This window comes from Capricornis sumatraensis, chromosome 8 (genome assembly GCF_032405125.1).
Source record: "Capricornis sumatraensis isolate serow.1 chromosome 8, serow.2, whole genome shotgun sequence".
In the NCBI taxonomy this organism is placed as follows: domain Eukaryota; kingdom Metazoa; phylum Chordata; class Mammalia; order Artiodactyla; family Bovidae; genus Capricornis; species Capricornis sumatraensis.
This window is the reverse complement of record NC_091076.1, coordinates 106085269-106101603: the sequence shown is the minus strand read 5'-3', so window position 1 is coordinate 106101603 and position 16335 is coordinate 106085269. Positions and strand designations below refer to the sequence as shown.

Here is a 16335-nt window from a genome sequence, read left to right as displayed (position 1 = left end):
TGCTCTTCCTGGTCCAGGATGTTTCTCTGTGGCTCTGCCCCAGGAGACACTGGCTCTGATTCTCCAGGCTTCACCTTCTCTCAGAATTGAAGAGGTTGCTGATTACCAACATCCTGATTGATCCTGTCCTCTGAACCGTTCAGGATGGTGTCCTTCCCACTGTGCCGGGTCATCGGGGCCCTTGCGTCCCCACCCCTCTGTCCTTTCTTCCCAGTAAACCGTGAGAACCTGGGATGTACCTGGGGTTTGTTTCGGAGCCTCACCTTCCTAACCATTGCTCACACTGGCCTGCTGCTGGGCCCGTGACCCCCTCGGTCAACACTTACTGAGAAGAGAAGCAAGCAGGGCCATCTCCCCAAGAGATCACCTGTGATTTGCCTAGAAAGTCGCCTCAGGACCACAAGTGTGAGGCCCAGCAGACACGCACGGGTCTCATTTTTTGCTGCAGCCCTGGTCCTAGGAACTCGCCAGGCGGTGCTGTCTGACCCCAGGGAGCCTCTGCCGTTTCCGGCGCACACCTGGGTTCGGAGCAGCCCTGGTGATGGCTGGAGGCTGCGTGAACAGTGTGCCCTGCCCACATGCACGGGATGCCGCACGCGCCTGGCTTCTGCACCTTCTCACTCTCGTTTTTGTCACCAGGCCGTCTTCACGCTCCTCCTCGGACCCTTCACCTTCTTCGACGTCCAGAAGACCAAGTACCTGCAGATCCTCACGTCCCTGATGAGATGGATCGGTGAGTCTGACAAGCATCTCGAGGTCTGCCTCGCTCCCCTCATTCCCAGTCTTCCCGAGACGGCCACGCGGGCTCACAGCCAGCGCTAGGAGGTAGAAGGGGCTCCCGTGGACTCCTGAGCGCAGGGAGGAAGCAAGCACTCTGTGCCTTTTTACTGGTGGGCAAATTTTGTCCCCCAAAAAGACAAGTCACTTCGAGGTCACGTGGGCAAAGGCAGGGCTCAGCTGAGGACCGCTTGTTCTGACTGTGCTGGGTCCCCATCACCCAGAGGGTGGTGCTCCTAGAGGCCTGGATGGGGCTGGGCCCCTTCAGGGCAGGAGAGCAGCTGCTTTTTGTTCTCACGGACACCCCATGCAGCACAGCCTTAAAACCCAGCGGGCCGTGGTGGCCACCTCTTGAGTCCCTGGCCACTAGAGCGTAAAAAGACACCACTACAGTACGTTCCAACTGACACTGCAAAGAGCAAGACCCCCACTGAGCTCGGGGGGAGTTGGCGGCTGGGAGTTCATTCACTTCTGACACCGTTCTGCCTTCCACCTGGAAGGGCCGGGACCCACCTGGGCCCACAACCGGAGGGTGTGCAGCCACCGTCACCCCCACCCCCGGTGGGCGCTCTGGGATCAGTCTCACACTGGTTTTGGTCTCAAAGCAAAGATGCTGTTGCTGTTCTGGTTGATGGGCCTGGCAGAGGGGTCTCCCCAGCCCCCCAGGATCCCCAGGGGGCATGTGTAACATGAGGTCCTGTCTGTGTGTGGTGAGCGGTGCCTGTGTTAGAAGAGAGGTTGTAGGAGGCGGAGAGGAGGCTGACAGTAAAGGGCGGGTACCTGGCACGGACACCAGGCGGCCCCAGGCTCGGGTCAGACCCGGCTCCACCCGCAGAGGCCATGCTGAGCTCCCAGCGCCAGCCGGCCCGGGATCCCTGGGCACCTCCCACAGCCCCTGCCCCTCCCAGTTCTGCTCTTGGGGTCCTCGCCTTCCTCCAGGACGGAGCTCACAGAGTGGAGCCCGCGGCTCAGCTGTTTTAGAAAATGGGCTGCTCTTTCTCCCAGCGCGGGCCGCTGCGGCCCGCCGTGACCCCGCTCTGTTTCTCCTCCTCCTGGGCAGAGCCTCTCCCTTTAGGGCAGCAAGGGGACTGCAGGGGGCCTCCGCCAGTCTCCACCTGCAGCCCCCAGGCCCTCGGAGGCAGCCCCTGGCAGGGTGGCAGGGCGAGGTGGCCGTGGCCTTGCGAGAGGGCACGAGGCGGTGACCTGGCTGTCGCTGCGAGGCCCTTGCCCCTCTTCTCCCTCTGATCTGAGAGGTAATCAATCGGCCGCAGCCTCTCCACCAACCGTGGGTGACAGCTCAGGCCTGTTGTTTGTCTCCCTGAGAGAGTCAGGCCTCTGGGCTCAAAAAGGAAATCCGTCTCTGACACGAAGCCCTCTTGGGTGGAAGCCCAACCACCCAGTGATGTCAGCCCTCTAACAGGTAGCTGAGCCTGGGGTTCAGTTCCCGCTGGAGCCACCCAGTCATTTTCCTTTGCAGACCTGCTTGAAGGGGTCTCCCCGGTCCTGATCCCAGAGCACAGGACAGAGCAGGATGGGGGGGCGGGCAGGGAGCAGAAATCGTTTACCCGGGGAACCGCCAGGCAACCCCACCGTGGGAGGGAGCAAGTCACCCCTGCTTATCGCAGTGGGTGAGGGGCATCTCACTTCTGGCCCAAAATGACCCCAGGTGATTTTTCTAGAACTCCTGCAGAGGCAGTGAGCACCCTGGCCCTGCTTGTCCTCTCGAGTGTGTGCCAAGTTGTCAGTTTGCGATGAGCCCCCTCTTCATTTTGCTGCTGAACGGCAGCTCTGTGGCCATGTCCCCCCTGCCTTCCCACTTCCTGCCCACCGTGTCTCTCCCCACCGCCCAGATTAGGGCCCAGGATGTCCTGGGGAGCCAAGCGGGGAGGGGAGATAGGGTGGCAATCAGCTAACTTGGGTTCTTGGAAGGCACAGGGAAGAAGGAACACCGAAGGGACCGGAAAATCATAAATAGATGTGCTGAGCCGGAAGCTTTCTCATGCGTAATTAGGAGTTTGTTCTGCCATCTGTTGAGGCCAGGGCAGACTGCAGGGACCCCATCTGAGCATGCCCATCCCCCCAACCCCCTCCCCCGCCCAGAGCTCCAGACAGGCTGAGAAGCCTGCGGGCCGGTCCCTCCGACAGAAGCCCCTGGTTGCGATCTAAAGGGCCGATGGCCTTTGCAAATAGCCACATGTCAGGAAAACGTCAGAACATGTCTGACAAGTGCCACCATTGATTTCTTTTGCTGCTCAAATAAGTTCTGGGGAGACCGGGTGGCTGAGTTTGGGAGACCTGGAAGATACAATGAGACCATGTAGAAAGCGCTGTCTGCACAGCGCTCCAGCGTCCAGACACCAGCCCTGTGCGCATGCTCATTGTCGTCATCTCTGGCCACTACGTCCCAGGAGCGGCCCCAGAGTGAGCCTCTCTTGGGGCTGGCCAGGAGGTCAGGGACGTGGCCCAAACTGCCCCGAAAGAGCTGTGTCCCTGGGTATCCCTGCCGAGATCTGGGAGCGTTGCCCGCTGCTGCTGTCCGGCCTCCCCGTCCCGCCCCCCATCCAGTGCTGGGCCCCAGGCCCATCAGATGGGATGCCTCCCTGCTCTTCACCGTCACCCCCACGTCTTCAAGGAAAGCCCGAGCCTCCCAGTAATGAGACTCAGGCTGGCCTCGCAGAGAGGCTGGGCTTCCTCCTAACTCCTAGTTCTCACCGTCAGCCACGCATCCACCAGGGACACTTAGGGGACGCAGACGACAGTGCTGTCCTTCAGGCCCACAGTCCCAGCAGCTGTGACCCCAGAGCTGGAGCCTTCAGCTACTTAACCGACCACTGTGGACCGTGGTCCCTGGGCCGCCTGGGGCAGGGGGGCAGGGGGGCGGCTCTCAGGCTGGAAGGGGCCACAGCGGCAGCATCCCTTCACCCCCGTTATTCCCCTCCTGACGCCCCACCCCCAGCAGACGCCTCCCGCTTGGGAACACAGCTGGCTCGGCTTGGGGCGCCCCGTTCAGTGTTATTAAAAAACCACTTCTCTCTAATAAAGGCAGCTCCGGCGCAGCAGCCCTCCTCGGGCTGGGCTGTCGGGGACCCACAGGGCTGCCTTCCCTCTGATCGTGTATTCAGAGCAGCACCACGCGCGTTATTCCCGTCTCTGTGCTCCCCTCAAAGTGGGTCAGGCACCATCCCCCTCAGCGGTCTGTGCATACACTGGAGCCGCGTGGATTTCCTCGGCCCCCGCACGCCCCACCTCCCCCGGCAGGTGCCCCAGATTTGTCCTCCAGGCCAAGCCAGCAGGAAGAGGTGGGGCCCGGGGCTGGTGGCCCGAGGAGCAGAAGGTCCCCGGGAGGGGACGTCACCCGGGAACACGAGGGCTCCAATTTTGCCCATCCCCAGAATTATCTGTGGCCGAGTGGCCAACTCCCCCCCGTGGATCCATGACTGATCTCAGCTGAGTGTCTCCTGCTGGGACTGCTCTGATCCGTCACCACCAGCAGCCCGGGGTCATCCATGCCTGGGCCATCTGTTCCCCACATCCTGTTGGCTCGACAGGCCAGCTCAGTGTTTGAATTCCTTCACAGCCACTCAGCGCTGTCCCCTCACGCAACTGGTGCTTCTCGGAAGGCCAGGAAGGCCCCCCCCCCCCGGCAAATGAAAGTAGCACATGGACCCCCACCTGCCCTCCCAGCCAGGCTTTGTCCCGAGCCTTTGCCGCTGCCCCCCACCCTGACATCCCCCAACTCAGCCACTGTCCAGGGCTCTCCTTGTGTCCAGCTTTCACTGGTTACGCAGCCAGCGGAGGGGATCCAGGAAAACCTTTCTATGTATGTTTCACTCTGGTCTTAATTTTATTCTTGGTTTTCCAAAAGTTTTCTCTGCAGATGCAGAGGTTAGTTGAAAGAAGAACTGGAGGATGCTGTCTTAAGGCTCTTAGGGTAGAGAAGACCTTAATTAAAGCTTGCTGAAGGGCCAGCCACGTGTCACCAAATGACCCCTTTCATTAGCAGCAGGGCTGACCTCAGAGCCCGGCTTGGCTCCAAGCAGAGACCCTGACTGGCTCTCCCCTCTGAGCAGCCTCTGCTGTCGGCAGCTCTACCCTGCGTGCGGCCGACACTTGTGCTGACCTGGCCTTCAGGGAGGGACTCCTGCTCATCCAGGAGGTCGGCAGGCCAGCTGCCTGGACTCAAGCAGAGAGAGGGGGATGAGGCCCAGACAGGCGAGGTGCCCGACAGACCAGGGTTACAGGCACGCCTCTGCTCAGAACCGGGCTGCCCGCGAGCCAGGGTGAACCCCAGCCAGGCAGCCAGGTCGGGCATCCATATCGGAGGAGCTGTGGCCCTGAGCAGCCCTGGAATCTGCCTTCAGACCCTGAGGAGCCCCACGCCTCCCCTCTTTCTGGCCTTCCTGGTTTCTCTCTGCATCCAGCCAGTGCTCTTCAGCTGCCTTAGTGAGCTCAGGCTTGCGTAATGATACCGTGAACCGGTGGCTTAAACAGCAGAGGTCTGTCTTCTCAGTTCTGGAGGCTGGATGCGCAGGATCAAGGAGCCTGCTAGGGCTGGTTTCTGGTGAGACCTCCCTCCCTGGCTTGCAGGTGACCACCTGCTCACCATGCCATCACGTGGCTTCTCCTCTGTGTGTGCAGACAGCATGTGCTCTGTCTCCCCTTTCTCCTTTTATAAGAGCACGTGGGAGTTCCCTGGTGGTCCAGTGGCTAAGAGTCTGCCTTGCAGTGCAGGGGACATGGGTTCGATCCCTGGTCTGGGAACGTCCCACATGCCACGGGGCAGCTTAAGCCCGCATGCCCTAGAGCTGGTGCTCCAGAACAAGAGAAGCCCGAGCACCACAGCAAAGAGTAGCCCCCGCTCGTCCCAACTAGAGAAAGCCCACGTGCAGTGATGAAGACCCAGAGCAGCCAAAAATAACTAAATAAAAATTTTTTAATTTATTTTAAAAAAAGAGCACATATCCCATCAGATTAGGGTCCGCCCTTCTGATCTCATTTGACCTGTAACAGCTCTTTAACGGCCCCGTCCCCAGCTGCACTGGCAGGCGGATTCTTCCCAGCACCCCCTGGGAAGCACGCAGTCGCCCCAGGTGCGGTCACATCAGGGGTTAGGGCTTAGACACCCGAGAGGGGGAAGGAGCAAGAAGAGGAGGTTTAGAAAGGACTGAGCCGCCTTCGGGAAAAGTGACGGTGTGGAAGAGTTATGTTTCTGATCTCGCCAAAGGAGATTAGTCCACCCGCCAGCCAGAGGCCCCTGGGCTGTGCTCTCTCAGCTATTACAAACAGGAGCCAGCTCCCCAGCCACCACTTGCCGTGCCTTGAGGGTGTGGAAAGTCAAAGGATGAAAAGGCCAGAGCTCTTGATTTCATACTTAAGGCTTGATTGCTTCAGAGACTCAAATACCTGCCCTTGATCAACAACTCGCTCCTCCTGACACACTTGAGGCTCTGCCCTGAGTCCTTCTGGAGCAGAACCTCCGTCCCCTAAGTTGATTACTCAAACACCCTCCTCTCCTGCCTCTGAGTTGATAATGATGCCCGCCAAGCTGGAAACCTCAGGGGCTGATCCAGCAGGGGAAGGCAGTCAGATCTAAAGTCCCTTCCTTCATCGCAACCCAGGGGACTTGTGCAAGTTACACAGGCAAGGCCGGAGATCACAGAATGTCTTGTGAACCTGGCACAAAATCTGACCCAGGGCCACGGTGCTCCTGGAGCCGAGTGCATCTGCTCAGGGGCTTCCCTCCTCCCCCGAGGGCACCCCTCCCCGCCAGAGAGCGTGTCTCCTTGTGTCCTGTCCCCTCTTGGTGTGAAAGGAGCCTCTGCCCCGACCACAGCCTGAGCTCAGGTGGGAGGGCAATGACCGGAAGGATGGGCTCACATGGGCGCGGAAGAGTCCAAACAGTTCCCTTCCGGTTCCCACCCAGCCCCGTACAGAGAGCACACGCCGAGTCCCCATGGCCAACCGGGTGTTGTGGGCAGCTTGGCCTCGTATGAGCTTCAGCGGAGCAGAAAGAGGTGGCTCTGGTCCACAGAGCAAGTGTGAGCAGCCTGCCCCGGGTCTTCCTCAGCTCCCAGAGATTAGCTGACACCTGGGCCAGAGACGCTCAGCAGGAAAGGGTCATGACTGTGACTCTTGTGCAGAAGGAGAATTAGGTGAGGACTTAGGGTTTATAGGTTTTCCTGCTGACCTGGGCTATCAGGATAGGAAATAAGGTTCCTGTGATGATAAAAGGGACGGACATGTTTTTGAGTGATTGCTGTGGGACAGATCCTGCACTGTGCTTACTCAATTCAGTTGCATCGCTCACTCGTGTCTGACTCTTTGCAACCCCATGGACTTCAGTACACCAGGCTTCCCTGTCCATCACCAACTCCCAAAGCTTGCTCAAACTCATGTCCATCGAGTCAGTGATGCCATCCAACCATCTCATCCTCTGTTATCCCCTTCTCCCGCCTTCAATCTTTCCCAGCATCAGGGTCTTTTCCAACAAGTCAGCTCTTCGAATCAGGTGGCTGAAGTATTGGAGTTTCACCTTCAGCATCAGTCCTTCCAAAGAATATTCAGGACTGATTTCCTTTAGGATGGACTGGTTGGATCTCCTTGCAGTCCAAGGGGCTCTCAAGAGTCTTCTCCAATACCACACTTTAAAAACATCAATTCTTCTTCACTCAGCTTTCTTTGTAGTCCAGCTCTCACATCCATACATGACTACTGGAAAAACCGTAGCTTTGACTAGACGGACCTTTGTCACCTTTTTAAATAACATCTTATTCCATGTCCCCACACCCACGAGCATCTCCCTTTTTTAAAGGTGATGAAACAGAGGCACTAAGAAGCAAAGTGACCACTGCAGGCTCACCCAGTTCAGGACAGGGCCAGGAGTGGAGCCCAGTGCAACTCGAGGACTTTCGCTCATTCAGAAAGAAAGCAGCAGCCTCCTCCCCGCTTTCCCTCTCTCCTGTTCTCTCCGAGGGGTTAGAGCTTTGCAGGCTGAGCTGCCACTCACACCCCTGACCTGAGTGTCCTGGGAACCTGCCCAGTGGCTCTCTGTTCCTAGCCAGTCCTATTTTATAAGGAACAATTGCCCAGCCACTTGTTCCTGCTTTTAGGGCCAAGAAACTGCCTGATCTTCAGCGTTCTCACATCAGGCTGACATTACCCCATCAGATCCTCCCAGCCTTCCTGAATCTCAGGGTTGGGGGCTGGGGGCAGCCCAGCTTGATGACCCAACCTCCAAGGGCACTGGGGGTTGAAGGAGGAAGCTGGAATCTCTCTGGGACCTAGCTCCCCACCTGGAGTGCCGGTGCCCGAGCTGAGATGGGCACCCAGGGCCATTCATAATCATCACCCGTGGCACACTGGTTTCCCGCTTGGAGAGGAGGGCGCTGTCCCCCTGACAGCCCCCTTGACGGACGGCCTGCGCCTCGCATGTGAGGGAACAGGGCCACTCGTGGGGCTCTGAGAGCAGCAGGGTGTGTGTGGGGGGAGCATCTGGGGCCAGGCCCAGAGCTCAGGGAGGGAGGTGGCACCAGGCACCTCCCAGGCAATGCACGGCACAGCGCTGGCCGCGGGACAGGGGCTGGGCTGCTGGCACGGCCCCCGCCCGGGGCACCACCGGAAGGACTCCATCAGCTTCACCCTTGGCTCTCAGTCATGGCTCCTTGTGTTTGTGTGCTCCGGGGCCCTTGGGGATCAAGGATGAGGGACCTGGTCTTAGTGGACACGTGTCCCCTCTCCTCCCGTGACAGCTGTGTTCCTCCCAGGGCCCGCAGAGGAGACAGCAGGGGTCAGGGCTGGGCTTGGGCCGCTGGGCAGAGTCCCCCCACCTTCCAGAGGAGCTCTGTTCTAGCTCAGACTTCTACCAAAACATGCCTCTGACTCAGTGACCCGGGACCAGAGGCCGCTTCCAAAACACCCCCAGCACCACCCAGCAGTGCGTCCCTTCCCCTCTGCAGAGCAGGCCACCCAGGTGGGCACAGCCCCGGGCAACTGAGAGCTTGCTTCTCCTTGGGCTTTTTAAAAACAACCCAGTTTCACACCTCAGTCCTGTGTCTCTTAAGTGTCATGTGCAAATCAGGGCAGGTGACCAAGGGGGGTTTCTCGTCGGAGCACCCTAGGGGCCTCGCTGATGACTTGTAAACTATCATGAGCCTGTATCTTGGTATAAGAGTTTACTTTGACCCCCATACTTGAGGCCTCTGATGTCCCCAGGACAGAAAGGTGGCGATGACGTGACCCCACTGACCTGAGACTGCCAACTGGACGTGCCTGAGCCACTTTCAACCTGACCTCCTCAGAAAAGGAATCAGGGAGATGTCTCCTCCAAGCTGTCCACTCAGGGCTCAGGATCTGTACAGATTAGGACCTGCCTTCCACTCCTGTCTGTCTCTCTGCCTTGTCTCTCTCCCTCTCCCTGTCCCTCCCTCCCGAGGCAGTGCAGGAGCAGCTCAAGGTGGATCAATACTCTGAGGGTGGAACAGGGCATGGCGGCAAGTGCCGTCCAGGGGCCCTGACCCCGTCCCGCCCCCTTTGGGCTGACCCTCCCCTCCTGCACCATGACAGGGCAGCCCCACTGGTTCTTCTGAAGCGACTCTGGCGCCTGGCTCCCCTCTGTGAGCCCCAGGTGGTCTTCTCTCCTGGCTTGGACCTCCTGAGACTGGGCTCTCCCCATATCCCCACCGTAGCTCACGGAGCGGTCCTTTCTTTCGTAGTCATTTCTCCCCTGTAAGTTCCACCTGGTGGGCCCCTGGACTGTAGGCCCTAGAAGGACTAGGACTGTTCCTGTTGGCTCAGGACACCATCCGCAGATGCCCAGAGTAGTTACTGGCACAGGGGACCCTCAGGACATCACCGCCAAATGAATGAATGAATGGTCCTGGTGAGCCCTCTGATTCACACAAAACAAGCCCGGTGGTTTTTCCCCCGGGGCTGGTGCCGCAGATATTAAAAGAGAAGCCTCCTGACCCCACTTGTTACCCTGCAGCTGCCCCTTCCGAGGCCGACAGCCGCTCCTCGGGCGACGTGTGTCAGGCCCCCAGCTGCTCCCCCCACCCCCAGGGCTGCCTCCCCAGCAGCCTGGTGTGGGACGAAGGTGGAAGTGGATGGACGTGGACTGCAACCCCAGCCATCACGCAGGCTCTCTGAACACAGCCTGTGAGGCTCGGAGAGAAGCCCAGCCCGCCATGCGTGCCCTGGGGAACTGCAGGTTCTGCCCACCCAGACGTCAGGATGCTCACTGCCCCATCCTCTCTCCCACCTTGGCCGCAACCCGGGGGCGCGAGCTGTCCGTGGCGGCGCCCGAGCCCTGGGCGTCCGGTGTACGCTCAGAGCCCTACTCTCCTGGCCGCATCCGTCACTCACAGCCTGTCACCCTCGTTTCATCTTGATTTACGATCAGACCCGATGAGTTTTTGGAGCAGCCATCTCCTGGGGACCGGATAATCAATCTAGGAGACAGCTGTTCTCCTAGGGAACTCTGCTCCCCTGCCCGCCCCGGGGGAGGGAAGGGCCCAGAGGGAAGGCGTGTAGTCCCCAGGGCAGGACCAGACAGCTCTGGGGAAGTTGGCCCTCGCGCCTTCGGCGCCATGACCCCTCAAGATCAGAGCCACCCATCAGGACTGAGCAGGTAGCTTGTTCTGAAGTCAGCAAGCCGGTTTCTGCTTGTGTTTCTTACTAGTCTTAGAGATTTAGAGCTGAGGAGGAAAATGAGTAGAGACGCGGCAGCCAGCCTCCTAGCTGGAGGGAGCAGGGATAGGCTCACGTCCAAACAGCCAGCTTCTCCTGCCTCCTGCACGCCCACCAGACCCAGAGCCCCTCGGCCAAGTTCAACAGAGCTCTGGAGGGTTTGCCACGTGCCTCTTTCACAGCACGTGCCAGCCTCGGCCTGGGCCAGGGGTAGTGCCAGTTCACCACCAGACACTCAGGTGGGGGCAGGGCAGGACTGAGCTCCTGCCTTGTAGCAGCTGCCCTCTTGGCCTTGGCCCTGCCTCAGGTGGCCGACCTCTGCTAGCAGAACTGTCCGCTGCAGCCTCTTGACCAGCTAAGCACCAGGCGGGCCCAGGGCTAGCTGTAGCCACCCCACCCGCTCAGCTCTGCTCTGTAACCCTCTCTGGCCCAGGGCAGACTCCCTGCCTAGTTGCTTCAGTTGCGTCCGACTCTTTGTGACCCCATGGACTGTAGCCCACCAGGCTCCGCTGTCCATGGGATTCTCCAGGCGAGAATGCTGGAGTGAGTTAGCATGCCCTCCTCCAGGGGAACCTTCCCAACTCAGGGATCGAACCCATGTTTCCTGTGGTTCTTGCATTGCAGGAGGATTCTTTACCACTCAGCCACCGGGGAAGCCCAAGACTCCCTGGCTCCACCTCCACCCTGTCGGGCCTTTCCCCTGGGTCCCCCCCACCCCCTGCCATCATATCCTGCCCCAGTGCACTTTCTGGATGTGGCTCTCCTACACAGATCTCTGACCCGCCTCCCCAGCCTGCACCCACCCCAAGAAAACAGACGAGCCAGACCACTGGGGTCTCAGGTGTCCCCGAGGGGGCAACTGGGTCACCGCTTCCCCTTGACTGACGAGCACTGGCAGGACCTGTGATGCCCTTGGTCATGGGGCCCCCAGAATCAGGAGCAGCAGGGACGTGTGCGGCTGAGAGCCTCAGAAACAAATCATCATCTTTATTGGCAATTTCCACGGCCTGTTTCCTGGCTCCCCTCCTCCTGACTAGTGCCCGGCAGCGTCGGCAGCTCCGATTAAAAGTAATAGATGACAGTTCCATCCGTCCTGCTCCCAAGTGTCACTGTGGGCAGACGGCAGTCTGGCTTCCTGGGCGTCCTCGGAGAAAGGGCTCCCTTCTGGGGAGCGGACGGTGTGACCTGGCCCGAAGGGCACAGTGGGGAGACCCCCAGCCTCCCACCTGGGAGGACCCCCAAGCCTGCGACGGCCTGGCAGGCAGGAGCCACGTGGCCGGCAGCCCGGCTCTTCAGCCACTGTCCCTTCACCTCACTTGCATCACTGCCCAAGAAATGTCAGGTGTCACGGTGGGCTTTACCTGAGCCGTGGGGGCCCAGGCTGGAGGGGCTGCCAGGTCTGGTCTGAGCAGAGACAGCAGGGGTGTGTGGACCCTGGCACTGGAGACAGGAATGCCGTGGGTCTCTGGGTGTGCAGAGCGCCTAACAGTGGCCATTCTGGGAACTCTGGATAACAGATTCGGGAAGCCAGAGACTTGGCGTCCACAGGATCAGCAAGTGTGTCTGTCTTCCAGGCGCTGATGTTCAGGAGCACCGGCTCGTGGTATCAGGGCCGCTGTAAGAGTGCAGCCAGCCCAGAGCTCTGTCTGCTCTCAACAGTCCCCGATCCCCTTCCCTTTCTGCAGCACACCCAGGGCAGAGTCCTACCTGTCCAGGAGAACAGAGCCACACAGCCTCGGCCTCTAGCCTTGGCCTCAGCTCCTGCAGCATTGGCCCCCGGTGCCATTTCTTGCTTTGAGTGACTCCGTCCCGTCCTCCACCCAAGGCTGCCATCCTCCGTGGCCCCCGCCCAGGAGGATGGCTCCTCCCAAGGGATCCATGCCCTCCACCCCACCCCTCAATCCTCAGACAACCCAGTCTTTAAATCAAAGGGAGAAGAGCGACCAGCACCCTGCTCCAGGCCTGCCCATGCCAGGAGGCTTGCAGGAAACCCCTACCCCCAGAGCCCTGGCCGTAGGGAGCCTGGGCTCCTCCAAGGGGACAGCCCGCGGCTACTCCACTGATCGCCCTCCTGCTGTGCCCAGCAACCCTACACACACACACACACGCACACGCACACGCGTACACACACACACACACACACTCCTGTACAGCAGCCACCGCTGGCCTGCCCCCAGGACGACTCTCCCAGCCTTGGGAATCTTAATGCGCTTTTTCTTGGGGCTCGGGTCCTGCGGTTGCCGCCCCCAGACCCAAGACAGGGCCCGGGCGTGGCTGCCCCTCCTCCCTGCCTTTCTGACCGCGGCCCTGTCTTGCAGCCTTTGCCATCATGATCGTGCTGGCCCTGGTGCGCATTGCGCACGGGCGCGGGGAGGGGCGCCCGCCGCTGGCCGACCTCTCGGGGGTCCGGAACCTGCTGGGCGTGTGCGTCTACTCCTTCATGTGCCAGCACTCCCTGCCGTCGCTCCTCACCCCCGTCTCCTCCAAGCGCCACCTCACGCGCCTGGTCTTCCTGGACTACGTGCTCATCCTGGCGTTCTACGGACTCCTCTCCTTCACCGCCATCTTCTGCTTCCGCGGCGACAGCCTGCTGGACATGTACACTCTCAACTTCGCGCGCTGCGACGTGGTGGGCCTGGCCGCCGTGCGCTTCTTCCTGGGCCTCTTCCCCGTCTTCACCATCAGCACCAACTTCCCCATCATCGCCGTGACCCTCCGCAACAACTGGAAGACGCTCTTCCACCGCGAGGGGGGCACGTACCCCTGGGTGGTGGACCGCGTGGTGTTCCCCACCATCACCCTGCTGCCCCCCGTGCTGGTGGCCTTCTGCACCCACGACCTGGAGTCCCTGGTGGGCATCACGGGGGCCTACGCAGGCACAGGCATCCAGTACGCCATCCCGGCCTTCCTGGTGTACCTCTGCCGCAAGGACACCCAGCTGGCCTTCGGCTACGGGACCGTCAACAAGCACAGGTCCCCCTTCCGCCACACCTTCTGGGTGGGCTTTGTGCTGCTCTGGGCTTTCTCCTGCTTCTTCTTTGTCACCGCCAACATCGTCCTCAGCGAGACCAAGCTCTGACAGCAGGACGTGTCTGGTGACGAGAGGGGTAGGGGGCCCCACTGGCAGAGCCCAGAGCTCGTTGCCTCCCTGGGCACAGCAGGGCAGGCAAGACCCAGGCTCTTGGAGGGGACCTCCTCCCCACCCAGGATTCCACACAGCCTGCACCTCGCTGAGGTCGCTCTCTTCCAGGTCCTCTTACCTGGGGCTGCCCCCGGCCAGCCGAGCCCCACAGCAGGGCCACGCGGCTGCTCCGAGGTTCTAGTCTGGTTACTGGAATCGAGTCCTCTGCTTTGGAACGGTGGAAACGCAGTGCTGGCACTGCCACTGTTTATACCAGACTCATGTCCCCCCAGCCTCCCTCCCAGCCCCTGCTCCTCGCATCTTTGGCAAATCCGCTCCGCCAGGGCAATCCCAGAGCCCTCTTGTCCTCCCCACTGGGCCTGGCAGGGCTCGCCTTTCCGCCAGGGCTGGAGGTGCCAAGCACCTCTCCTAGGGGAGCGCCAGGCCAGCCGATGACAAGGACCGGATGTGCTAATTGGTCCCAGGGGCCCCAGACCAGAGCAGTGAGGGCCACGCGGAGGGCACCAACGTCTCTCCCGGGCTCCTGAGTCCACAATGACCCCGGAGCAGCGGGTGGAAGCAGCCATTTTCTCGCAGACACAGCAGCCCACACAACCCTGGAAGGGATCCTTGGGCCTTCTGCAGTGCCTGGGTTGGGGGGGGCAGGGGCCAGCATACAAGGGGCACTGGAGTGAGCCCCGGCTATCACCATCGTGGCTGGGAGCACCCCAGCATGTAGCCCATGGTTCCCACCCCATAAGAGAGATCGGGCCTGCTCCCCAATGACCCTGCCCCCACTCCAACACTAACAGGGGCTCCCTTTTGAGCCAGGCTGTGAGTATGGACCAACGTCCATGCTCTCCATGCCCCTTGGGCGCCGTGGGGTGAAATTTAGGCCCGTTCACCCTTCCCATGGAAGGAGGGCCAGGTTCCCGGCACCTCACCAGCTCCACGTGGTACCCCCCCCCCCCCATACACGTAATCATGCATGCCCCTGCTGGGCCAGCCTCCCTGGGAGACACGGGTGACTCAAATGAACTGCATTTTCAATGTGCCTTCTGCTTCAGGACTTGGGGGCTCCTCCTGGCCCTCCTTGGCGAGCCCCTGGCCCTGGGCCTAATCCTCCTGTCCTGAAGCCTAGAGCAGTGGACAGGAGCAGCCTCTGGGGTGGGGTCCCTGTCCCTCCGTTCTTTGATCTCAGTGCCTTGCTCGGCTCTCCAGGGAATCCCAGCAGCCTGCTCCCCGCCCCCTCCACCCCTGTGCATCTCAACTGTGTTCAAACTTTGGACAGAGCGTGGCTGCCAGGTCTTCTGAGGCCCACGGTGGTCTCGGGGAGGGGGACACAGGCTTTGCAAGAACACCGGGTGTCCTCGGGTGGTCCCAGCCCTCCCCTGGGGCCCCAGGGGTAGTCCCCGGCCTGTGAGAGTCCCGTGTCTCAATCGGCCACGACCTGCTTTCCTCACTCTTGTCTTGCATCTTCCGTCCTAACAGCTCGTCCAATGCACTGTTATCCTCCATCCTTCTGGAAAGATACCCCTTCCCCGTTTGCCGTCGCAGCTGCCTCCCAGGAGGCCTTGCGGGGTGGGCAGGGCCTGGATGTGTCCACCCCCTTGTGGCTGGGACCCTCCCTAGGGCTGCCCAGCTGTTTTGCTGAAAAGTCAATTAAAACGTCTATGCTTAGCCTTCTCCAATTACATTTTCCTCTTGCTTAAGGACAAAGCGAATCAAACCATCCTGCCGCCTCAGGCTCCAAACCAAATTTTGGACACAAATTTATTAGTGTTGTAAAGCCAGGTTGATTTATGTGGCAATCTGGAGCTGACAGCCGCAGAGTCCGGCGGCCACGTTCCACTCCGCCTCCCAGCCGAGCAGCCACAGTCCTGGAAATAAGTGGCCCGAGGTGTCCACGTCACTGATGGCAAACCAGGGCACCTCACCCCTGCCGGTCTGGGCTCCTTTGCTCCTTGCTGTTTGGCTAACTTCTGTGCTGCTGGAGGTCAGATGGGGTCAGCGTCCTCTCTGCTGCTGATAGCCCCAGGGGACGGGGGCCTAGGGCCTAACACCTGGCTGGTCCCCAGGTGCTCACCTTGCCCATCCAGCACGTTCAGTTGTGTTGACTCCCACTTAGGGAGGTGGGCAAGTAGGGTGATGGCGTCTAGTCTACAGACAAACCTGGGGTCGGTGGTGGGGAAGCTAGAAAAGGATGCCAGCCCAACCTGGCTCGGGTCCAAGTTGTCGCTGCAGAGGAGGCCCCAACCCGATGCCATTCGCCTGCCCTGCCTGCCCCAGACTGGCCCTGAGGGCAGGCCAGGTCAAGGTGGGAGTCAGCCTACTCTGTCTGTTCCCCGCAAAAGTGCTGAGCCTCATGCCAGGAGCTCCTGGCTGTGCCCTCACCTGAGGCCAGAGAGGCGGCTGCGGGCTTACAGATGGGGCATATGGCGGATGACAGGCCAGGAGGCACTGCCAAGTGGTGGGAGGTGGGCAGCAGGCACCTTGCCAGGCCCTCAGCCACACAGCTGTTCTTGCCAAAATGGGGGTGGGAGCAGCCTCAGCAACAGGCAGAGGCCAAAGGCAGGATGGGGGAGGGCAGGGGCAGCCCCCCACCTCCCGGGAGAGAGAGCTCTCCCAGGGAGAGCCGGCAGTGTGGATGGCACTGGGCCAGCGAAGGCTGAAACCATGCCTCTTGAGAGACCCCACCTCTGATCGGGGCTGACACCTGGCCTGCGACCAAGATCCAGAGCTGCAGGTGGGAG

At 60.6% G+C, this 16335-nt stretch overlaps 1 protein-coding gene across 2 annotated transcripts in view; it reads left to right on the top strand.

Annotated features, from left to right (window-relative positions):
• Positions 1-15180, top strand: part of TMEM104 (transmembrane protein 104) — a 53670-nt gene extending 38490 nt beyond the window's left edge. For both annotated transcript variants that reach the window (XM_068977650.1, XM_068977649.1), the window contains exons 9-10: positions 640-733; positions 12780-15180. In XM_068977650.1, the coding sequence (XP_068833751.1) occupies positions 640-733; positions 12780-13540 (855 nt within the window). In that variant the 3' untranslated portion in view covers positions 13541-15180. The remainder of the gene's footprint in view (positions 1-639; positions 734-12779) is intronic.
• Positions 15181-16335: the final 1155 nt, after the last annotated feature.